At 44.7% G+C, this 25592-nt stretch overlaps 1 protein-coding gene across 1 annotated transcript in view; it reads left to right on the top strand.

The window, feature by feature from the left end:
- Window positions 1–25152, top strand: part of LOC137374206 (NXPE family member 3-like) — a 40834-nt gene extending 15682 nt beyond the window's left edge. The window contains exons 4-6 of the mRNA XM_068039994.1: window positions 5386–5459; window positions 14777–14986; window positions 24599–25152. Of these exons, the coding sequence (XP_067896095.1) occupies window positions 5386–5459; window positions 14777–14986; window positions 24599–25152 (838 nt within the window). The remainder of the gene's footprint in view (window positions 1–5385; window positions 5460–14776; window positions 14987–24598) is intronic.
- Window positions 25153–25592: the final 440 nt, after the last annotated feature.

Here is a 25592-nt window from a genome sequence, read left to right as displayed (position 1 = left end):
GTCCCACTGCCAGGACCGAAAGAGGAAGGTGGCCCCTCTCCGGCAGGTGGCAGGACCCTGCGACAACATTTTTTGGTGGTAGCCAATTAACCGCCGTGGCTGCCATCCAACTGAGGACTGCAGCCCACTCCCAAGAGCTGCTGGACCAATCAGACTGCTGGCAGCTCAGCACCCTGAGCAGCACCACGACAAGCACTTGCCAATGCTGAGGCTGCAGCTTCAGGATGAGGCAGCCTCAATGGTGGGGTGACCTTTAAGAGAAGGTGAGGTTTATTGGGGAAGCTGGGGTCAGACAGTCAGTCCCTGGCACTTGCAGGGGAGAGTGGGGAGCTGTGGTGCTCTTGTGGCACCATTGCCGCAGTAGTGGCCATTGCCTCTGAGTAGCCCCTCCATAGGCCATGGAATGCCAATAAAGGAGGATCCCCCACCCCAACAACAGAACCCACCTAGAGGCCACCTGAATTTACCTGTTGGTGTCCCCATGTGGCGGTGGGTTCACCCGACATGGGAAAAATGCCAGAGGGGGCGGGAAGTGGTTCAGCTGGCTACCTGGTGGGAGGCCGAGCCACCAAGTGCCCCATCGCTGACAATATACCATGGCGACGGGACGATGTCGGGTTCCCCTCCCGATGCCTTCACCCATCATATTGCCAGCCCTCCTGCCTCCCAGCCTGACCCCGGTGGGACAGGAAAAATCAGGCAATGTTTCTATCTGGTTAATGTTGGAGTGATGTGCCTATAAGTTGTGCAGAAATGGTTCAGATCCCTCTTAACAGAACTGTTCCCATCATTCTGTAAACAAAACTCTGAAGATTGACTGAAAATTTAAATCCTCGGCCATAATTCTTATTCGTACCAAGTTGTGTTGTGTTCACCAGTGCTTGCTGACCGACATAGATTCATGGTCCAGAAATGTGTCAATTTTAAAATTTTCATTTTGCCGTTCAAATTCCTCTATTGTCTCTCCTCTCCCTACATCTGTAACCTCCTTCAGCCCTACAATCCTCCAAGAACTGTGTTCCTGTAATTCTGGCCTCCCTTTCCCTTCCATTGGTGCCTGTGCCTTCAGCTGTCTCGACCCTAAGCTCTAGAATTCCCTCCCTCAACCTCTCTGCCTCTCTCTGTTTCTTTAAGATGCTTCTAAAACTGTATCACTTTAACTGAGCTTTTGGTCAGTTGTCCTAATATCTCCTCACATGGTTTGTTGTCAAGTTTCATTTGATAACACTCCTGTGAAGCGCTTGGGCTATTTTATTATGTTAAAGGCTCTACATAAAGGGGTGGATCTAATGCATTGTGATTTCCAAGAGGCATTTGATAAGGTGTCACATAAAAGGTTATAACACAAAGTAAGGTCTCATGGAGTTGGGGGTAATATAATAACATGCTTAGAGGATTGGTTAATGGACAGAAAGCAGAGTAGAGATAAACAGGGTATTTCCAAGTTGGCAGGCTGTAACTAATGTCTCAGCTATTTACAATCAATATTTCTGACACTGATGAAGGGACAGGAAGTAATTTATCCAAGTTTGCCAACGATACAAAGCTAGATGGGACAGGAAGCAGTAAGGAGGACACAAAGAGGCTGCAAAGGAATGTAGACAGGTTAAGTAAGTAAGCAATAAGATGGCAGATGGAGTGTAAAGTGAAAAATATGAAGTGATCCACTTTGGTAAGAAGATTAGAGAATCAGAATATTTTTAAATGGTATGAAACTTTTCAATGTTAGTCTTCAGAGAGGTTTGAGTGTTATTGTACAAGAAACACAAAAAGTTAGCATGCAGGTATAGCAAGTAATTAGAAGGCAAATAGCATGTTGGCCTTTATTGCAAGGGAGTTGGAGTACAGTAGTAAGGTCTCTATCTGAAGTCAGATATACTTGCCTTGGAAGCAGTGAGCGAAGGTTTACTGATTGATTTCTGGGATGAGAGAGTTATCTTTTGAGGAGAGATTGAGTAGAATGGGCTTATACTCTGTGGACTTTAGAAGAATGAGAGCTGATCTTATTGAAACATGTAAGTTTCTGAGGGGGCTTGACAGGGTAGATGCTGAGAGGTTGTTTGCCCCTGGCTGGAGAATCTAGAACTAGGGAGAATAGTCACAGGATAAATGTCAATCATTTAAGAATGAGTGGTTGAGGAATTTCTTCACTCTAGGAGTTGTGAATCTTTGGAATTCTCTACTCAAAAGGACTGTGGATACTAAATAGTCGAGCATATTCAAGACTGAAATTGATAGATTCTTGGACTCTACGGAATTGGGATATGGAGATCAGGAAAGTGAAGTTGAGGTCAAAGATAAGCCATGATCATATTGAATGATGGAACAAACTTGAGGAGCCTGATAGGCTACTCTTGCTCTGAGTTCTTATGTTAAGTAGTAATTGTTGGCTGATAATTTGGAAGAAGTGAGTTAAAATCAGTAGAAATGTAATTCATTAAAGTGGGGTGATCCAAATTCAGCTGTTAAATCAGCACTCTCATATTGTCAGCGAGGTGACCTCTGAAGCCAAAGTTAAAGGGTCTACATAACTAATCACCATCCCCGGGTATGTGCTGTCCCACCGGCAGGACAGACCCACCAGAGGTGGTGGCACAGTGGTATACAGTCGGGAGGGAGTTGCCCTGGGAGTCCTCAACATTGACTGTGGACCCCATGAAGTCTCATAGCATCAGGTCAAACATGGGCAAGGAAACCTCCTGCTGGTTACCACCTACCACCCTCCCTGAACTGATGAATCAGTACTCCTCCATGTTGATCACCACTTGGAGGAAGCACTGAGGGTGGCAAGAGCACAGAATGTACTCTGTGTGGGGACTTCGATGTTCATCACCAAGAGTGGCTCGGTGGCACCACTACTGACCGAGCTGGTCGAGTCCTAAAGGACTTGGCTGCTAGACTGGGTATGCAGCAGGTGGTGAGGGAACCAACAAGAGGGAAAAACATACTTGTCCTCATCCTCACCAATCTGCCTGTCGCAAATGCATCTGTCCATGACAGTATTGGTAGAAGTGACCACCTCATTGTCCTTGTGGAGACAAAGTCCTGGCTTCTCTTTGAGGATATCCTCCATCATGTTGTGTAGCACTACCACCATGCTAAATGGGATAGATTTTGAACAGATCTAGCAATGCAAAACTGGGCATCCATGAGGCACTGTGGGCCTTCAGCAGCAGCAGAATTGTACTCAATGACAATCTGTAACCTCATGGCCCAGCAAATTCTCCATTCTACCATTACCATCAAGCCAGGAGACCAACCCTGGTTCAATGAAGAGTGCAGGAGGGCATGCCAGGAGCAGTCCCAGGCATTCCTCAAAATGAGGTGTCAACTTGGTGAAGCTACAACACAGGACTACTTGCGTGCCAGACCTCATAAGCAGCATGCAATAGACAGAGCTAAGCGATCCCATATCCAATGGATCAGATCTAAGCTCTGCAGTCCTGCCACATCCAGTCATGAATGGTGGTGGACAATTAAACAACTAACTGGAGGAGGTGGCTCCACAAATATCCCCATCCTCAATGATGGGGGAGCCCAGCACATCAGTGCGAAAGATAAGGCTTCAGCATCTGCATCTGCAACAATCTTCAGCCAGAAGTGCGAGTTGATGATCCATCTCAGCCTCCTCCTAAAGTCCCCAGCATCACAGATGCCAGACTTCAGCCAATTCGATTCACTCCGTGTGATATCAAGAAACGACTGAAGGCACTGGATACTGCAAAGGCTATGGGTCCTGACAATATTCCAGCAATAGTACTGAAGACCTATGCTCCAGAACTTGCTGCGCCCCGAGCCAAGCAGTTCCAGTACAGCTACAACACTGGCATCTACCCGGCAATGTGAAAAATTGCCCAGGTATGTCCTGTACACAAAAAGTAGGACAAGTCCAACCCGGCCAATTACTGCCCCATCAGTCCATTGTCAATCATCAGTAAAGTGATGGAAGGTGTCATCAACAGTGCCATCAAGTGGCACTTACTCAGCAATAAGCAGCTCAATGACACTCAGTTTGGGTTCCACCAGGGCCACTCAGATCCTAACCTCATTACAGCCTTGGTTCAAACATGGACAAAAGAGCTGAACTCAAGAATGAGGTGAGAGTGACTGCCCTTGACAGCATTTGACCTAGTATGGCATCAAAGAGCCCGAGCAAAACTGAGGTCAATGGGAATCAGGGGGGAAACTCTCAGCAGGTTGGAGTCATACCTAGCGCAAAGGAAGATGGTTGTGGTTGTTGGAGGTCAATCATCTCAGCTCCAAGACATCACTGCAGGAATTCCTCAGGGTAGTGTCCTAGGCCAACCGTCTTCAGTTGCTTCATCAATGACCTTCCTTCAATCATAAGATCAAAAGTGGGGATGTTCGCTGATGATTGCACAATGTTCAGCACCATTTGCGACTCCTCAGATACTAAAGCAGTCCGTGTGGAAATGCAGCAAGACCTGGACAATATCCAGGCTTGGGCTGATAAGTGGAAAGTAACATTCGAACCACACAAGTGCCAGGCAATGACCATCACCAACAAGGTAGAATCTAACCATCTCCCCTTGACATTCAGTGGTGTTACCATCACTGAATCCCCCACTGTCAACATCCTGGGGGTTACCATTGACCAGAAACTGAACTGGAATAGCAATATAAATACTGTGGCTACAAGAGCAGGTCAGAGGCTAGGAATCCTGAGGCGAGTAACTCACCTCCTAACTCCCCAAAGCATGTCCACCATCTCCAAGGCACAAGTCAGGAGTGTGATGGAATACTCCCCACTTGCCTGGATGGGTGCAGCTCCAACAACACTCAAGAAGCTTGACACCATCCAGGACAAAGCAGCGCACTTGATTGGCATCCCATCCACAAATATTCACTCCCTCCACTACCGACGCAGTGGCAACAGTGTGTACCATCGACAAGATGCACTGCAGCAATGCACCAAGGCTCCTTAGACAGCACCTTCCAAACCCACCACCTCTACCAACTAGAAGGACAAGAGCAGCAAATGAATGGGAACACCACTTGCAAGTTCCTCTCCAAGTCACACAGCATCCTGACTTGGAACTATATCGCCGTTCGTTCACTGTCGCTGGGTTAAAATCCTGGAACTCCCTTCCTTACAGCACTGTGGGTGTACTTACCTCACATGGATTGCAGCGATTCAAGAAGGCAGCTCACCACCACCTTCTCAAGGGCAATTAGGGATGAGGCGTTTAAATGCTGCGCTAGTCAGCATCACGTGAATGAATTAAAAAAACAGGAATCCTAGTTGTTGTTGTGGAGGTTTGAGGTATAAGGTAGCTGAAAATATTTTGGGGTTATGTCCTGGAACTATTATTCACTTGTTACATTGATTTGACAAGTTAATCTATGATATATTTACATTTACAGTGAAGTCAACATCAAGGAGCCCATATTACCAAGTGCCACAGGTTATATTCTGGTAGAACCTTCACCTCAAGCAGGTAAGACAATTGTGTACCCATGGCTAGTAAACTGAATGTTTGTGATATTAGAGGGAGTATAAATGAGCAGAATTGTGCAGTTATTCCTTGTTGCAAATACGTAGGAATTTGTGGCTTTTTCAGACAAGGTATAATTTAATGCCCCATGTAGGCATTTCCTGAATTAGATTAACATTTTGGGTAGGAACTTATTTGGAGCAAACAGAACTTATCCAGCAAGAATGTATTGTCTTGGTAAATTCAGGTATGATCATTACTGATCCAAAAACTTTTGCATAAAACATTTTTTACTGTACAACCAATTCAACATCATGCATCATACTGGAGCCATGGTTGATATGGCGCATTTAAACTATTTTAATTGGGGTTTGAAAATATGAGTTTAAACAAGATCCCCATTCTCCTCAACGCAATCTGAGATATGACATTTTACTCTGTGTTTAGATTTGGAGCAACTGAACTTTTGCTCCAACTTCAGTGGGGGTGTAAAATGGGTGGTAGCAGATCAGCTGTCCATTATACAGCCAACCTGAGCTTTCTTTCCATTGACTTCACCTAACTAGATCGCTATAGAAACAGCAGCGATGAATTCCAAGTGCTGACTGCAATAGAAAGGAAAATTGGGCGGGAAATATAACTGGCAGCCAATCACTACCGGCCTTTTTACACTCCTGCTGAAGATGAAAGTTCAGGTGGGGATCTTAGCAGGAATGAAGTAATTTGACAGGATGAACATCTACATTCTCATCATTCATAATGACAAGTTTCAGAAATATATAATGCTGTTGGCTACATTGGGGACAATTGTCTTGGGCATTTGTGCTGAAATCCTGCTGCAGTAAATAGAGGATTGGTTTTGCTGATTGATAAACTTGGTGCCAAACTCTGGATAAAAAAGCATTTCAAGGACACCAATGCAGCATTTGTTATAATTCATATCTTGTCTGTCTATTAGCTTCCAGTGTGTGTCCTTTGAATCAAAATCAGGAATCTTTCTGTTTGATGAAGAAAAAGCAACAGTGTTGATCTTGTACTTTGCTCAGTTCCCCTGCCCCGCCCCGCTAAATATATCCAGCTGAGAAACAAATAGTGTGTCTTGGGCAGCTTATCCATTACCACCTGATTTCTGCTACTGCTGAAAGTGAAAATTATCCCCAAGGAGTCTGTTCCTGGGGAGCAGGCATGTGGGACATCAGCAGGGCAGAGCACCATGGTGTTACGAACGAGGCGGGAGCAATGCACTGTGAATTCAGTCCCATTACTTCACAGGTCACAGCATATTATTAAAGTTTCCCACCTACCAGAAATGGTTTACCAGTTCTAAAAATGATGTTTTAAACTAGAGCTGTTTCTCAGGAAAAATAAAGTAACTGGGTTGTAAGTCCTGGTGTTATTTTTCTGGAGTGGTGAAGTGTCACAGAGTTGAATACTCAGATGTCACTCGATGTCATCAGGCAAGTTTGATGAACAGTCTTTAATGGATAGGCGTTCACGGCACTTTGGCTGCAGCAGGTGTCACACAGATCTTTCAACAAGGAGTAAAGCAACAGGTCTATTTTGGATTTTGAACTAGCAGTCGATCAATGGAAATTTTCCTGAAAGTTCCAGAACTCCCAGAAACACAAAAGCAAACAGAAAATCACTCCTGAGGCAGGGAATTCTTAGAGTCTGGAAGTAAAAAGGAATCTGCTACCTCCAACAATGCAAAGATTCCTCTCCAGGGATCTTTTCCTATTTAGGTGAAACATAACCTGTAGGCCAATGTAGATTTTCTGCAGGGAGAGAGACAAATCTTTCCTTCAAAGAAAGCATGCTTCTCTGGACTGCCAGATCAAAATGGTTCCAGCCAGTCTTTACACACAGTCAACCTGATACAATATGGCATGTGACCTCACTCTCTTGCTGTTGCTTAGGAACAATTGCAGTTCACACACACACACTGTTCCTAGAATAGTAAAAACTGCTCTCAGTCTTAAAGGCACACTGTTTTTAACAGAGGGAAAAAAGCACTTCCATGACACCTCCATCCTTGGTGAAATGAAACAACATTATTGAATGCTTTTCATTACAATGTAAAAGCTTCTTTAGATATGTGAGGAGAAAAAGATTAGTGAAGACAAATGTGGGTCCATTACAGTCAGAAACGGAGGAATTTATAATCGGGAACAAAGAAATAGCAGGCCAATTAAATACATATTTTGGTTCTGTCTTCACAAATGTGAGGTTATCCACTTTGGTGGCAAAAACAGAAAGGCAGATTATTATCTGAATGGCGATAGATTGGGAAAGGGGAAGGTGCAACGAGACCTGGGTGTCCTTGTGCACCAATCGCTGAAAGTAAGCATGCAGGTGCAGCAGGCATTTAAGGCAAATGGTATGTTGGCCTTCCTAGCAAGAGGATTTGAGTACAGGAGCAAATATGTCTTGCTGCAATTATACAAGGCCTTGGTGAGACCACATCTGGAGTATTGTGTGCAGTTTTGGTCTCTTTATCTGAGGAAGGATGTTCTTGCCATGGAGGGAGTGCAGCGAAGGTTCACCAGACTGATGCCTGGGATGGCAGGACTGATGTATGAGGAGAGAGTGGGTTGATTAGGCTTGTATTCACTAGAATTTCGAAGAATGAGAGGGGATCTCATAGAAACCTACAAAATTCTAACAGGACTGGATAGACTAGATGCAGGAAGGATGTTCCCGATGGTGGGGGAGTCCAGGACCAGGGGTCACAATCTGAGGATAAGGGGTAAGCCATTTAGGACTGAGATGAGGAGAGATTTCTTCACCAGAGAGTGGTGAACCTGTGGAAGTCTCTACCACAGAAAACAGTTGAGGCCAAATCATTAAATATATTCAAGAAAGAGTTTGATATACTTCTTAGGGATGAAGGGATCAAGGAATATGGGGAGAAAGCAGGAACAAGATACTGAGTTTGGATGATCAGCCATGATCGTATTGAATGGTGGTGCAAGCTCAAAGGACCGAATGGTCTACTCCTGCTCCTATTTTTCTATGTTTCTTTGTTTCTAAAACAAAAACAGAAAAAAAAACACACCAAACATATTTTCATATTCCCTCCCCCCCCATTCACTTTACTGGTAATTAACAGAATTTTTCTTTGCAACATCATTATTCATGTAACTTACCAAGGTTAAATTTGTGACAAAACATTGGCGATAACATTGTTTTTCCCCAAAATATGTACAATCTTCAAATTATAAAGGCTGCAACAATAAGCTCCATCTAAATATTCTGGCATTTTGGCTTTTAAATTTTTCCATAAACGGTAATGGGTTGTGGTCAGTGTATATTAGTGTTTCTTTGTAGTCTTGGCTGACATATACTTCAAAATGTTAAAGAGCCAGCAATAGTCCTAATGTTCCTTTTCCCACCTTTTCTGGTGGCAATTAAATTTTCTTGAAAAGTACCCGACTGGTTTTTCTATGCCCGATTCGTCATCCTGCAATAGGACTGCACCAACCCCCAGGTCGCTAGCGTCAATTGCTATCTTAGAATTAGAATTAGAACATTACAGGCCCTTCGGCCCTCGATGTTGCGCCGACCTGTGGAACCATCTGACCTACACTATTCCATTTTCATCCATATGTCTATCCAATGACCACTTAAATGCCCTTAAAGTTGGCGAGTCTACTACTGTTGCAGGCAGGGCGTTCCACGCCCCTACTACTCTCTGAGTAAAGAAACTACCTCTAACATCTGTCCCATATCTATCACCCCTCAACTTAAAGCTATGTCCCCTCGTGTTTGCCATCACCATCCGAGGAAAAAGACTCTCACTACCCACCCGATCCAACCCTCTGATTATCTTATATGTCTCTATTAAGTCACCTCTCCTCCTCCTTCTCTCCAACGAAAACAACCTCAAGTCCCTCAGCCTTTCCTCGTAAGACCTTCCCTCCATACCAGGCAACATCCTAGTAAATCTCCTCTGCACCCTTTCCAAAGCTTCCACATCCTTCCTATAATGTGGTGACCAGAACTGCACGCAATACTCCAGGTGCGGCCTCACCAGAGTTTTGTACAGCTGCAGCATGACCTCGTGGCTCCGAAACTCGATCCCCGTACTAATAAAAGCTAACACACCATATGCCTTCTTAACAGCCCTATTAACCTGGGTGGCAACTTTCAGGGATTTATGTACCTGGACACCAAGATCTCTCTGCTCATCTACACTACCAAGAATCTTCCCATTAGCCCAGTACTCTGCATTCCTGTTACACCTTCCAAAGTGAATCACCTCACACTTTTCCGCATTAAACTCCATTTGCCATCTCTCAGCCCAGCTCTGCAGCCTATCTATGTCCCTCTGTACCCTACAACATCCTTCGGCACTATCCACAACTCCACCGACCTTCGTGTCATCCGCAAATTTACTAACCCACCCTTCTACACCCTCATCCAGGTCATTTATAAAATTGACAAACAGCAGTGGCCCCAAAACAGATCCTTGCGGTACACCACTCGTAACTAAACTCCAGGATGAACATTTGCCATCAACCACCACCCTCTGTCTTCTTTCAGCTAGCCAATTTCTGAACCAAAGCTCTAAATCACCTTCAACCCCATACTTCCGTATTTTCTGCAATAGCCTACCGTGGGGAACCTTATCAAACGCCTTACTGAAATCCATATACACCACATCCACTGCTTTACCCTCATCCACCTGTTTGGTCACCTTCTCGAAAAACTCAATAAGGTTTGTGAGGCACGACCTACCCTTCACAAAACCGTGCTGACTATCGCTAATGAACTTATTCTTTTCAAGATGATTATAAATCCTATCTCTTATAACCTTTTCCAACATTTTACCCACAACCGAAGTAAGGCCCACAGGTCTATAATTACCAGGGCTGTCTCTACTCCCCTTCTTGAACATGGGGACAACATTTGCTATCCTCCAGTCTTCCGGCACTATTCCTGTCGACAATGACGACATAAAGATCTAGGACAAAGGCTCTGCAATCTCCTCCCTAGCTTCCCAGAGAATCCTAGGATAAATCCCATCTGGCCCAGGGGACTTATCTATTTTCACACTTTCCAAAATTGCTAACACCTCCTCCTTGTGAACCTCAATCCCATCTAGCCTAGTAGTCTGAATCTCAGTATTCTACTCGACAACATTTACTTTCTCTACTGTAAATACTGACGAAAAATATTCATTTCATGCTTTTCCTATCTCCTCTGATTCCACACACAACTTCCCACTACTATCCTTGATTGGCCCTAATCTAACTCCAGTCATTCTTTTATTCCTGATATACCTATAGAAAGCCTTCGGGGTTTCCTAGATCCTATCCGCCAGTGACTTCTCGTGTCCTCTCCTTGCTTTTCTTAGCTCTCCCTTTAGATCCTTCCTGGCTAGCTTGTAACTCTCAAGCGCCCTAACTGAGCATTCACGTCTCATCCTAACATAAGCCTTCTTCTTCCTCTTGACAAGCGCTTCAACTTCTTTAGTAAACCACGGCTCCCTCGCTCGACAACTTCCTCCCTGCCTGACAGGTACATACTTATCAAGGACACGCAGTAGCTGCTCCTTGAATAAGCTCCACATTTCGATTGTGCCCATCCCCTGCAGTTTCCTTCCCCATCCTACGCATCCTAAATCTTGCCTAATCGCATCATAATTTCCTTTCCCCCAGCTATAATTCTTGCCCTGCGGTATATACCTGTCCCTGCCCATCGCTAAGGTAAACCTAACCGAATTGTGATCACTATCACCAAAGTGCTCACCTACATCTAAATCTAACACCTGGCCGGGTTCATTACCCAGTACCAAATCCAATGTGGCATCGCCCATGGTTGGCCTGTCTACATACTGTGTCAGAAAACCCTCCTGCACACACTGGACAAAAACTGACCCATCTAAAGTACTCGAACTATAGTATTTCCAGTCAATATTTGGAAAGTTAAAGTCCTCCATAACCACTACCCTGTTACTCTCGCTCCTGTCGAGAATCATCTTCGCTATCCTTTCCTCTACATCTCTGGAACTATTCGGAGGTCTATAGAAAACTCCCAACAGGGTGACCTCTCCTCTCCTGTTTCTAACCTCGGCCCATACTACCTCAGTAGATGAGGTTGAAGGGTTTAGCAAAACTTGGAGCAGCCTGCACTGGTTCATTAGTTAAGATTGCCTTTAGCTTTTCAATAGCTACCTGGCATTCATCTTACCATACTAATTTGGTATTCTTTTTCTGTAGTAAGTTGGTTAATGGAACAGTTACAACACTAAAATTCCGTACAAGCTTCCTGTAAAAAACGCACAATCTTGAAAACCTCATGATTTCACGTTTAGTTTTAGGAATAGGGAACTCCACTAAGGCTTGTCCTTTTGCCGTTCTTGGCAATACTTGTCCTTGCTCTCTATATGTCCGAGGTAAGTTACTCTTGCTTTTTTGAATTCGCTTTTTGCCAGATTTATCATTAAGTCCACTGCGTGAAGTTATTTAAGCAGAGTTCTTAGCTGGTTTAAACATTCTTTCCACGTTTTACTGTACATCATTAAGATACACTACACAGTTGGGAACACTGGCTACCACCTGATTCGTTAATCTTTGAAAAGCGGCTGGGGCATTGTTTAGCTTGAATGGCATTACCCGGCACTGATAAAGAGAGCATGGTGTGTCAAAAGCTGTTATATCTTTAGCTCGAGGAGTCAAAGAATCCCTTTGACAAGTCGATCTTCGTAAGAAACCTAGCACTGCCCACTCTGTCAATACACTTTTCCAAGCGAGGAATTGGGTAGGAGTCTGCCGTTGTTACTGCATTGACTTTTCTGTAGTCCATGCAAAGTCAGGTTGACCCATCGGGCTTAGGCACTAAGACGTTTGGTGAACTCCAGCTGCTTTGAGTAAGTTCAATGAAGTTGTTTTCCAGCATGTTTTGGATTTCTGCTTTTGCTTGGGCCTGTTTGTCTGGACTTAAGCGGTAAGGATGTTGTTTTATAGAAATAGATTCCCCTATATCCACATCATGTGTGGCTAAGGTTGTACATCCTGGCTTATCCCTGCAGTCTCTTCAATGTTGTGAAAATCCTGGTTGGTCTTCACGTTGTTTTGCATCTCAGTACAAAAGCATGTTGTCTAATTTTCCTCGCTATTCTGTATTCGCTAACCGAATAGTTGGAGGTTCAATCTGAGAATTGTCGATGCCTCCTTCTGCCTCATCCTCACTATCCTTTTCCTTCTCAACTGTCCCCATTACCTGACATACCTGTACTGGCTTATCCTCCTCTCTGCGATAATATTGCTTTAACATGTTGATATGACACAACTGATTCTTCTTCAGGTGATCATGGGTATCACTCAAGTAATCTACCTTACCCACTCTTTTGATCATTTTATATGGGCCACTGAACCGTGCTTTTAATGGTTCACCCTGTAACAGTGACAAAACTAATATTTCATCCCCTGGTTGAAAATTGAGGGTTTTTGCATTCTTGTCTGCCCATTTTTTCATATTGGCTTGGGATGCTTTAAGGTGTCCCTGAGTCACACTGCATGCTTTCATGAGCCTTTCCTAGAACACAGATACATAGTCTAGTATCGAAGATTCATTAAAATAAAAGCAAAATACTGTGGATGCTGGAAATCTGAAACAAAAACAAGAAATGCTGGAATCACTCAGCGGGTCTGGCAGCATCTGTGGAAAGAGAAGCAGAGTTAACGTTTCGGGTCAGTGACCCTTCTTCGGAACTGACCCTTCAGTGGCTCCATGTCCTTGGCTGGGCTGCAGTCCCAGCAGTGGCCACCGCACCCAGTGGAGCTGCTGGGACAAAGAGCTGCCGGCCCGATGATTGGTCAGCAGCTCAATGAGGCAGGACATCTTGCCTCAAGTGAGTGAAAGTCTCGCCTTGGAACAATTAAAGCCCAGGGACCCATAAAATGTGGGTTGGATCCCCTTGCCAGGCAGAAGCAGGTTCGCCATCGATCTTTACATTGGTGGCCAGCTCCCATCTGCCAGACATAAAATCCAACCCACTATCATCTTCTTCAGCTTCCAGGTTTAAATGTTGGGCTATAATGTCAATTAGCTCTGCTTTTTTAACACCTGTTTTCAATTCTAACCCCAATTGTGCTGCTAGATCTTTCAATTTGAAGTTGTCAAGTTACTGAGGGACACATTCTCCTTCCCCAGAAAAACTACTTCAACTGTTAATGCCATTCCGATGGTACAGTCTTTACTCTATTATACAAGAAACCTGGTTCCTTTTATTTTTTCTCCTTCGAATTTACTCCACAGGTCACAGCATATTATTAAAGTTTCCCACCTACCAGAAATTAGCCAAATTAAACAATTTATTAACCCCCAGAATAAAACACACCAAACCAGGTATCCTTAAATAACAACCAACTATTTCGTAATAATCTAAATCTTAAACACTATTGAGATAAATCTATGTCTAAAAAAAACTTTATAACTTCTTACTCCTCCTATCCCTCATGCACACACACATACATTCAAAAACCAATGGTTACTATCAGCAGTCCCTCTGTAGCACTGGAAGGGAGCTACCTGGCAGAGAAAAATGGCCTGCAATTTCAGTTGGGTATTTTGCTGAACATTTGGAATCCGTTGCTGCTGTTGCTATTTAAATATGCCTAGGTGCATTCAAAATGTAGAACACAACTTTGACTGTAAAAGACAGTTGTGGTTACGCAAAATAGATGCAAAGTGGCCATTCTTGGGATTTGGAGTGAATACGTAATTGTCTGTGAGATATTGCAGAAATAGTTTATATTCTCTATATACTGTAGTAAGGATAACAGGTATGCAGCATTTTGCCTGGTCTCTATTTCCAGAGGCAGTGCAAGGAACTTGGGCAGATTCCTATTCTAAAGAAGCCAGCAGTTAGGAGTCAGGGCTGAGGTGTTACTTTTGTTTGTTATTTTCCTTCACATTTTCTGGAGAAAGTTAAACAGTCTAGTTGCTATGTCTACAAGAGGCTGTACTTAATGGGACATGAATATGTGGTCAACATAATGTCCGATGTAGCAGCTTCACTACTACCAGCTGAGATGAGCTAACTCAGCACAGACAAAGCATTAAGAGTGGGACCTCCTTATCTAGATAGCTCGGTGACACACCAAGTGCTGCATTTACCCATTGACACAACATTGCTCAGAAAACTGCTTGGATCATTTTTCTCATTGTGTTTGTGTACTTTCTGTGGCAACAGCTAATGGTCCTGCTTGGATTTGTCATTGCCATGGAAACTACGATTAACCAATTGAAAATGTATTGATAACCTAAGGCATAGTCCATCACACTTCTTGCATCTTGTTTCTCTTTATTTTCAGTTGTAACTCTTGGAGAATGTGTCCAGGGAAAGCCTTCGGTATCACCATCTGGCTTTTATTATAAGGACCAGTGGATGTCAACGACCTGCAATATTCACCGCTTTGACACACCTGCAAGAATTACAGATTGTCTTCGGCGAAAAAAAGTTTATCTGTTTGGAGATTCCACTATACGTCAGTGGTTTGAATATTTGACCATGTTTTTGCCAGGTTGGTCTTTCTTTCTGTCTATTTCTCTATCTTTATATAAATCTGTCTGTCTGTGTATGCATGTATGTACATTTATCACCTTGCATGTGGCATGAATCATACATTAAATACATATCTAACACTTGAAATTTGTCAATTTAACTTTTTTAATTAGCTCAAGTAAGAATTTGAACCAAGGAAAATAGAAAATTACTGATGAGAAATGTCTCATGATTTATAAAAGTAACTAATCTCAAATGACTCATTTCCCAAGAAAAAAGATGAAGGTGAACCAATCAAAAATATCAAAATACTTCATGAAATTGTTTTGCTCTGCAATTTTACCCCCATTAGTCCGATGTCTAAGGGCTCAAAAATAATATTTAAATATAGAAAATACATTTACAAAATACACATTAAACTCAACTATTGCATTTTCTTCTGTCTCTGAGCATCTTTATTAATACTTTAAATTAAGGGCTCATCCAAGCTTGAACATAACATGGTAGATAATTTTGTTCTTTGACATAGGAACATAGGGAATAGGAGCAGGAGTAGGCCATTCAGCCCATTGAGCCTGCTACACTATTCAATTAGATGATGGCTGATCATCTACCTCAACGCCACTTTCACGCGCTATCCCCATATCCCTTGAAATCATTAGTGTCCAAAAATCTATTGATATCTGTCTTGAACATGCTCAATGATTGATCTACCACAGCCCGCTGTGGTAGAGAATTCCAAAGATTCACCACCGTCTGAGTAAAGAAATTCCTCCTCATCTCAATCCTAAATGGCCTACCCCTTATTCTGAGACTATGTTGCCTGGGTCTAGACTCACCAACCAGGGGGAACACCCTACCTACATCCACCCTGTAGGAATTTTGTAAGTTTCAATGAGATCACCTCTCATTCTTCAAAACTCTAGAGAATACAGGACCAGTTTCCTCAATCTCTCCTCATAAAACTATCCCGTCATCCAGGGATTAGTGTGGTGAACTTCTGTTTTACTCCCTCTATGGCAAGTATATCGTTATACTAAAACTGACCAAAACTGTACACAATACTCTCGGTACAGTCTTACAGTGGCACAGTGGCGCAGTGGTTAGCACCGCAGCCTCACAGCTCCAGCGACCCGGGTTCAATTCTGGGTACTGCCTGTGTGGAGTTTGCAAATTCTCCCTGTGTCTGCGTGGGTTTCTCCCGGGTGCTCCGGTTTCCTCCCACAGCCAAAATGACTTGCAGGTTGATAGGTAAATTGACCATTATAAATTGCCCCGAGTATAGGTAGGTGGTAGGGGAATATAGGGATAGGTGAGGATGTGGTAGGAATATGGGATTAGTGTAGGATTAGTATAAATGGTGGTTAATGGTCGGCATAGACTCGGTGGGCCGAAGGGCCTGTTTCAGTGCTGTATCTCTAAATCAAAAACAAAAAACCAAGACTATATACAGTTGCAGCAAGACTTCTTTACTCCTGTACTCAAAACCCCTTGTGATGAATGCCAACAGACCACATTTTTTTTTATTTGTTCCTGGGATGTGGGCATTCCTGGCTATGCCAGCAGTTATTGCCCATCCCTAATTGCCCTTGAGAAGATGTTGGTGAGCTGCCTTCTTGAACCCCTGCAGCCCATGTGGGGTAGGTACACCTACAGTGCTGTTAGGAAGGGAGTTCGAGGATTTTGACCCAGCAACAGTGAAGGAATGGTGATATAGTTCCAAGTCAGGATGATGTGTTGCTTGGAGGGGAACTTCCAGGTGGTGGTGTTCCCATGTATCTGCTGCCCTTATCTTTCTAGGTGGTAGAGGTCACATGCTGTGTCTGTGCTGGCTGGAAAAGACCTATCCTGTCTAAACCCACCTTCCAACTCTTGGCCCATAGCCCTGCAGGTTAAGGCACCTCAAATACATATTCAGCTGTTTTTAAGCCCAGTGAGGGCTTCTGCCTCTATCATCTTTTCAAGCAGTGAGTTCCAGATCCCACCAACTTCTGGGTGAAAAGATTCTCCTCAACTCTGGGAGAAAAGAGAAATGTATTCGTAATCAGGAATAGTATAGTTACGGGCATAGACACTGTTCTCTCTGGCCAGGATCGAGATTCCCAAAGGCTCTGTTGCCTACCTGGTGCCAGGGTTCAGGATATCTTATCTGGGCTGCAGAGGAACCTGGAGTGGGAGGGGAAAGAACCGGTTGTCGTGGTCCACGTAGGTACCAATGATATAGATAGAACGAAGTTAGAGGTTCTGCTGAGGGAATATGAACAGCTAGGGGCGAAATTAAAAAGCAGAACCAAAAAGGTAATAATCTCCGGATTACTACCTGAGCCACGAGCAAATTGGCAAAGGGTAAATAAGATTAAAGAGGTAAATGCATGGCTCAAAGATTGGTGTGGGAGAAATGGGTGTGAATTCATGGGACATTGGCACCAGTACTGGGGAAGGAGGGAGCTGTTCCGATGGGATGGGCTCCACCTGAATCATGCTGGGACCAAAGTCCTGGCAAATCGCATAACTAGGGCTGTAGATAGGGCTTTAAACTAAGATCGCAATTGTTGACAACGCAATCGGTAGGTGGCGCTGTTTTGGCACATGCGCAAATACAGCATGTGCCACGAAAACGTCACAGCTTGCGACTGCAGCAGCTGCCAGGACTAAAGATGGCGCTGCTCAAAGAATCACAGAGATGAAACCTGACAAACACGTGGCAGAATACAATGGCCGGAGTGAGAGAGTGGAGCGGGCCGGGGAGAGCAGCGCGGGGGCCGGGGAGATCAGCGCGGGGGCCGGGGAGATCAGCGCGGGGGCCGGGGAGAGCAGCGCGGGGGCCGGGGAGATCAGCGCGGGGGCCGGGGAGAGCAGCGCGGGGGCCGGGGACAGCAGCGCGGGGGCCGGGGAGAGCAGCGCGGGGAGACCAGCGGTAGCGGTGCCGGGGGGCGAGGGGGGGGGAAGGGAGAGGGAGGAGAAAGAGGGAGAGGGGGAGAAAGAGGGAGAGGGGGAGAAAGAGGGGTAAGGAAGGGGGAGAAAGAGGGAGAGGGAGGGGTAAGGAAGGGGGAGGGGGAGAAAGGGGGAGAGGGGGAGAGAGAGGGAGAGGGGGAGAGAAAGAGGGGAAGGGGGAGAGAAAGAGGGGGAGGGGGAGAGAAAGAGGGAGAGGGGGAGAGAAAGAGGGAGAGGGAGGGGTAAGGAAGGGGGGAGGGAGAGAGCTAGGGGAGAGAGTGGGGGGGGGAGAGAGTGGGGGGGAGAGCAGCGGAACGGAAGAGGAGCGCCTTTTTCTGTGTATGCGCCATAAACGCAACAGTAAAAGACTTACTGGCCAGTCCCTGGACCCGGTGACACCAAGGTCTTCGCACGCTCGCTCCCCGCGGCTCTCTACGGCCTCTCACTTCCGGCCCTCTCCATTCAGCCGTTCCCTCCAGCTGCGGATGCCCAATCCAGTTGCTTTCTCCCCTACCCAGTTGCTTTCTCTACTTCTCCACAGTACTTCAGGCATTGCAACTGTTTGGTCCCTGCATTTTGCATGCTCCCTCTCCCCACCCCTCCCCGCTCTCCCCACCCCTCCCCCTCTTCACCCACCCCTCCCTCTACCCCCCCCACCATAGTTGAATATCTGAAGTGCAGTTGCAAAGTCGGGGAAATAGCATGCAAAACAAAACCTCAACAATTCTGGGTTTAATTATTGAAAAGTTTTATTAAGTTCATTAAGCATCCGAGGAACTGCTGTGCATGGATACATGAGTGTTGTGTCCAGCATTCCCGTTAGACAGACAGGCCGAGTCTCTGCTATGCACAGCTAAAGAGATTGTTCCTGGAGAGCCTTGTGGTGAATGAACGCTTGGCTCTCTATTCCACTACTGTATTGTCCATGTGAAGAAGGCAAAGTCACAAGAGTCTGAGCTCAGTCTATTCTTGGTGAATGTTCCCCAAGCGCATCCCAATGTGCATTCCCAATTCATCCATAAATGCAATGTTCCTTTCCACATCGTGATGAGCTCCGCAGCATGATCTAGTTGCCTTTGTTGCTTGAATGCTGACCTTAAGTCTCAAGGATTGTTTTCTCGACGGCATGTTTTACATGAAAAGAAATAAAGCAAATCAGATTCAGAGCTTGCCTCCCTCCATCCACTGAAATTACTGTTGTGCACACCTTTTTAAGTTCTGCAGTGAAGGCACCAATTGATAACGTCGCCAATGAAGCACTTATTACCCACCTCAGATGCAGGAATCAGTACATCCTTGCGTCCTCTCCCGCACTGCCTCCTTTGCTTGAATGCCGTCCTTAAGTGTCAAGGATTGTTTTCTCAAGGGCACGTTTTACATGAAAGAAAGTAAGGAAAGAACATCAGTGTCAGAGCTTCCCTCCCTCCAATGAAATTACTGTTGAGCATGCTTTGTGTTCTGCGGTAAAGGCATGTACTGATAACACCGCCAATGAATCACTTAGTACCCACCTCAGCTGTAGGAGGCAGGATGATGTTACTGCCCCTATCTCGTGATGGTTCAATGCTGCTCTCAGGGAAAACATGAATGATGTGAGGGTGCTGGAAAAGAAGCACATTTCTTTTGGGCTATGAACATAAAGCTGGCCATTTAGCCCAGCAGTTCCCTGCCAGTGGTTATGTTACTCGTGCGTCTTTCCATCCATTCCCATTTAATCTTGCCTACTACTATCACCAGTTGTGTTCACAGCAAGAGCATTCACATTTCTGCTACCACTGGACACGGCATGCTTGTTTCTTTTAGTGCTCAGTCTCTTCTTGCTGAATGTTCCCCAAGTGCTTGACCCCTTTGGACCCCCTCTCTGCTTGACAGGCAGCAACTGGCAATTGCGGAGTCTCACAAGGCTCTGCATGGTTGTTTCAACGTCGGATGGGGAAACAGATGGCTGTGTGTCCATGAGCACTGCCCTGATGGGTATAGGAGCAGGTAACTGTGTGCCCATGAGCACTGCCCTGATGGGTGTAGGAGCAGGTAACTGCGTGCCCATGAGCACTGCCCTGATGGGTGTAGGAGCAGGTAACTGTGTGTCCATGTGCACTGCCCTGATGGGTGTAGGAGCAGGTGACTGTGTAACTGAGCAGCAAGGAGAGGGTACCGCAGGTAGGGGAAGTGGAGATTTGAACAGGCAGGCATATGTATGGTCCATCAGATCATTAGGCCAGGGGGTGAGACGCTCAGGATCCAGGGTTTGTGACACGTGACTGATGTCCAGCGCGCGGCCACCTCCATCCGAAGGTGCTTCCGGGCAATTGTTGGGCATAGTAAATGGCTCCATCTCATCAGCCAGTCCTTGCTGCCAGCGGAGAGTCTGTTGCCGCAGCCAGTCCAATCTCCTCATGAATGCTGCCGTTCCACTCTGCAGAACGGCCTGTTGTAGCTGGTACAATTGATCTGAAAGCAAGCGGTATTTTTCATTGTGGCTGAGGGGCCTTGGCTGTTCCTCTGTAATCACAATGGCAGCAGCCATGCCTGTCGTCGTTGGTGTCTGAGATGCACGCCAGCGACAATTGGGGGCGAGCCTGTCCAAAGGCAGACCCAGATGCCTCTGCACAACAACAGCATGTTTGCAGGGCAACAAAGTCTGAATGGAGAAGATGCAGCTGCAGGTAGCCTGACCATCATGTATCTGCAGTGTGTACTGTTTGGCGCCAGAAATCACAGTCACTGTGCCTTCATCCTGCTACATGCGGTGGCCCAGACAATGGAAATGTTTTCAGAGCAACTCACAACAGGGACTGGAGAACATGCAGTGGCCCAGACAATGGAAATGTTTTCAGAGCAACTCACAACAGGGACTGGAGAACATGCGGTGGCCCAGCCAATGGAAATGTTTTCAGAGCAACTTACAACAGGGACTGGAGAACATGCGGTGGCCCAGACAATCGAAATGTTTTCAGAGCAACTTACAAGGGCAGAGCAACTTACCTTGGAACAATCTCCTGTGTCAAATAAAAATGAAGCAAGTCTCCAAAACGAATAAATAATTCAGATAAAATGCGAGAAAATGCCCGACGAAACCTCCCCTCCTTCCACTTTCAAAAAGTCGCGCCAAAGCTTTGACGCATGCGCAGAGGCCAAACTGGCGCGTCGGCGAGGAAGATGAAATAACGCGATGACGTCATCTGCGCATGCGCACAACCTTACCGGCAGGTCGTACCGCAGCGCATGCGTAGAGATGAGGAGACTGTGTGCGCATGCGCGTACCGCTTCATCTGCGCATGCGCAAAGCGGCCCTGGTCAGCCGGACCGCAGCGCATGCGCAGGGGGCATGAGACCGTCTGCGCATGTGCGCACCACGGCGCATCCTGATGACGTGTCCGATGAAGTAGCGTTGTCATGAATTACTTTGTTAAACGAAATAGTGGGGGGGAGGGTTCAGTTGCATGGAAAAACAGGAAGTTAAAGGAGAAGGTTGGAGTGCAGGTTAGTGGTAAGGTTGATTGTTACCAAACTGCAAGAAGTAAACTGGTTAAACCAGAAGAGAGAAATAATAAACAGGTGAATAAAGCATCAGTGCTGAGGGACAGGTTAGGGGGTATAGCCCAAATAAGAGTTCTATATACAAATGCATGGAGTGTAAGGAATAAACTAGATGAGCTGCAGGCGCAAATTCAAATGGAAGATTATGATGTGGTGGCCATTGCGGAGACGTGGCTGCAGGATGGTCGGGACTGGAAACTAAATATACCTGGTTATAAAGTTTACAGGAGGGACAGGGAAAATGGCATAGGGGTGGAGTAGTCTTACTGATTAGAAATAATATCACCTCATTGGTGAGGGAGGATATAATGAGAGGAAAGCATCCAGTGGAGACCTTATAGGTGGAATTGAGGAACAGAAAAGGATCTAAAACTGTAATAGGTGTTGTGTATAGACCCTCTAGAGCAGTTCTGAGGTGTTAGATTGTATAAATGCACAAATTAGGCAAGTGTGTAACAAAGGCAGAGTAGTATTAATGGGGGATTTTAACTTACACATAGATTGGGAGAGGTAGACTAGCACCTGTCAGAAAGGTAGTGAATTTTTGGAAAGTGTCCAGGATAGTTTCCTATAGCAATATGTCCTAGATGTAACAAGGGGACAGGCAATAATAGATTTAGTTATGAGTAATGAGCCAAATTTAATTAGTAGCCTAACTGTGTGAACATTTATCAAATAGTGATCACACCATGATCGAATTCAAGGTGGCGTTTGAAAGTGAAAAGCACGAATCAGCTACTAGAATTTTAGATTTGGGTAAGACTGACTTTACCGGGATGAGACAGAGACTGTCCACGTTAAACTGGGTAGATCTGTTAATGCGTCAAACGACTGAAAAACAGTGGAGAATATTTAAAGAAACATTTAATGAAATACAGAGAGAGTATTTACCCCTGAGAGGAAAAAGCTCCACTTCACAGAAAAAACAGCCAGGAACAACTAAAGAGATTAGGGATAGCATAAAACAAAAAGAAATGGCTTACAAAAATGCAAAACGCAGCAGAGATCCAGCCGAATGGGATCGATACAAAGACCAGCAAAAGGTCACAAAGCAGCTTATAAGCGCTACTAAAAGAGATTATGAAAGGAAACTTGCAAGGGACATCAAAATCAATAAGAAGAAAATTTTTAGTTACATAAAGGGAAAACGGGTGGTTCAGAGAAATGTAGGCCCACTAAAAGCTGAAACTGGAGATATTGTCATTGATAATGGGGAAATGGCAGACATGTTGAACAATTACTTTGCCTCAGTATTTACAGTTGAAAAGGAGGATAACTTGCCGGAAGTCCCGAAAAAATTAATAGCCGATAGGGGACAGGGACTTAATACAATTAACGCAAGTAAAACATCAGTAACAAGGAAATTAATGGAACTAAAGAGTGAGAAATCCCCAGGACCTGACGGTTTCCATCCGAAAGTGTTAAAGGAAGTAGGCGAGCACATTGTAGATGCCCTAACTATAGTCTTTCAGAATTCCCTAGATTCAGGAGTGGTCCCTTTGGATTGGAAAGTTGCACATGTCACTCCACTTTTTAAGAAGGGTGAAAGGGGGAACCAAGGAAATTAGAGACCAGTTAGCCTGACATCTGTGGTGGGCAAGTTGCTGGAGTCTATAATCAAGGATAGGGTGACTGAACACCGGGAAAAATTTCAGTTCATCAGGGACGGCCAGCATGGATTCATGACGGGAAGGTCATGCCTGACAAATCTCATTGAATTTTTTGAAGAGGTGACTAAGGTAGTGGACAGGGGAGTGTCCATGGATGTTATTTATATGGACTTCCAGAAGGCATTTGATAAAGTCCCACATAAGAGTCTGTTAACTCAGGTAGAAGCCCATGGAGTTGATGGCAAAATATTGACATGGTTAGGAAGTTGGTTGAGTGGTAGGCAACAGAGAGTGGGGATAATTGGTAAGTACTCCGACTGGCAGGATGTGACTAGTGGTGTCCCATAGGGATCTGTGTTGGGGCCTCAATTATTCACATTATTCATTAACGACTTGGATGATGGCATAGTAGGTCATATATCCAAATTTGTTGATGATACAAACTTAGCCGGCATTGTAGACAGTCTAGATGATAGCATAAAATTGCAAAGAGATATTGACAGACTAGGTGAGTGGGCAAAACTGTGGCAGATGGATTTCAATGTGGGCAAGTGTGAGTTATCCATTTTGGACCAAAAAAGGATAGAGCAGGGTAATTTCTAAATGAGAAGAGGTTAAGTACAGTGGATGTCCAAAGAGACTTGGGGGTTCAGGTGCATAGATCTTTAAAATGCCACGAGCAAGTAAATAATCAAAAAGGCTAATGGAATGCTCGCCTTTATATCCAGAGGATTGGAGTATAAAGACACAGAGGTTGTGCTGCAGCTGTACAAAACCCTGGTTAGATCCCACTTGGAGTACTGTGAGCAGTTCTGGACACCACACCTTAGGAAGGATATATTGGCCTTGGAGGGAGTGCAACATAGGTTTACAAGAACGATACCTGCACTACAGGGGTTAAGTTACGAGGAGAGAATACACAAATTAGGCCTGTTTCTGCTAACATTTGGAAGGTTAAGGGGTGATCTGATTGAAGTCTTCAAGATATTAACAGGAAAAGACAGGCTAGATAAAGATAAACTATTTCCACTGGTTGGGGATTCTAAAGCTAGGGGGCATAGTCTAAAAATTAGGACCAGACTGTTCAGGAGAGATGTTAGGAAGCACTTCTTCATGCAAAGGGTGGTAGAGGTTTGGAACTCGCTCCCACAAACAGCAGTTGAAGCGAGAACAGTTGTTAATTTTAAATCTGAGATAGATAGATTTTTGTTAAGCAAAGATATTAAGGGATATGGGCCAAAGGCAGGTATATGGAGTTAGGCCGCAGTTCAGCCATGATCTCATTGAATGGTGGGACAGGTTCGAGGGGCTGAATGGCCTACTCCTGTTCCTATGTTAACTTTCCACGTTCCTTGTATGAGTACACAAGATTCCACTGTACAATTTATGTCTCTTATTTCATCTACTAACATTAGCATGCTGGTAAATCTGTGGCTCCATTTTAGTGTTCTGCTGTTTGAAATGATCTGCCCTCCCAGTTTTCTATCTGTCAACATCAGCAACATTGTGGCCTAGCATGTTAAATAATGTTAACATTTCTGTTTTAGGTCTCAAAATATTTGATCTTGGCATTTCTCTAAAAACTGGCCCTAACCTTGCTGTGGACCTCGAAAACAATATCATGATGGAATATCGTCCTCATGGTCCACCACTCCAATACACTCCTCTTTCGAGTCAGCACCTGCACTATATTGCAAATGAACTGGATGAAATTAAAGGAGGAAAAAACACAGTTATAGTCATTACCTTATGCGCACATTTCACCACTTTTCCAGTAGAAGTGTATATCCGAAGACTACAGAATATCCGGAGGTCAATTGTACAGTTGCTCGGCAGGAATCCAGAGACAGTAGTTGTAATAAAGACTGCCAATGTCCGGGCTCTTACACAGCATTCAAGTCTCTACCACAGTGACTGGTACTCCTATCAGCTTGATTCAGTGATGAGAAAGATGTTTACAGGCATTAACGTGGCATTTGTGGATGCCTGGGAAATGACGATAGCACATTACCTACCACATGATATACACCCCAAGCAAGTCATTATAAAGAATGAAGTTGATGTGTTTCTTTCATATGTGTGTCCTTCTGAAAAGAGATAAATGCTGTATTACATCTGTTCCAACTAGGTTTTGTTTATAATGTGATTCAAAATTAAAATAATGCCATCGGAACTCTTTCGCTTGTGTAACTGCCTGGAATTAATGTGAAGTTTTTAGCATAACTATCTTGAAGGAAGTTTTAATTTCCAAGAGTGAGTGGGTTTGGGAGCGGATAGGGGGCTAAAACCTCTGAAATTGACAGAATTCCAGGAAACTGGCTCAAACACACCGACCAGCACATTTAACTGCAGTGCGTTAGGTTGTGTGCAGGAAACCCCACGGGAAAAGCAGATTGACTATTTACATGTGTTAATAGCTCATTAAAAACTATCTTAACATGGGATTTGGGATTTAACTGTGGGTGCAATGTGTTCCCGGGGTTCTTGGAACTTTCTGTTAAAGTGAGGTGAGAGCACAGTGGCAATTGAGGGTGCTAAAAA

Source organism: Heterodontus francisci, chromosome 10 (genome assembly GCF_036365525.1).
Source record: "Heterodontus francisci isolate sHetFra1 chromosome 10, sHetFra1.hap1, whole genome shotgun sequence".
NCBI classification, from domain to species: domain Eukaryota; kingdom Metazoa; phylum Chordata; class Chondrichthyes; order Heterodontiformes; family Heterodontidae; genus Heterodontus; species Heterodontus francisci.
The sequence above is the reverse complement of the archived record's forward strand: the minus strand, read 5'-3'. Positions and strand labels throughout refer to the sequence as shown.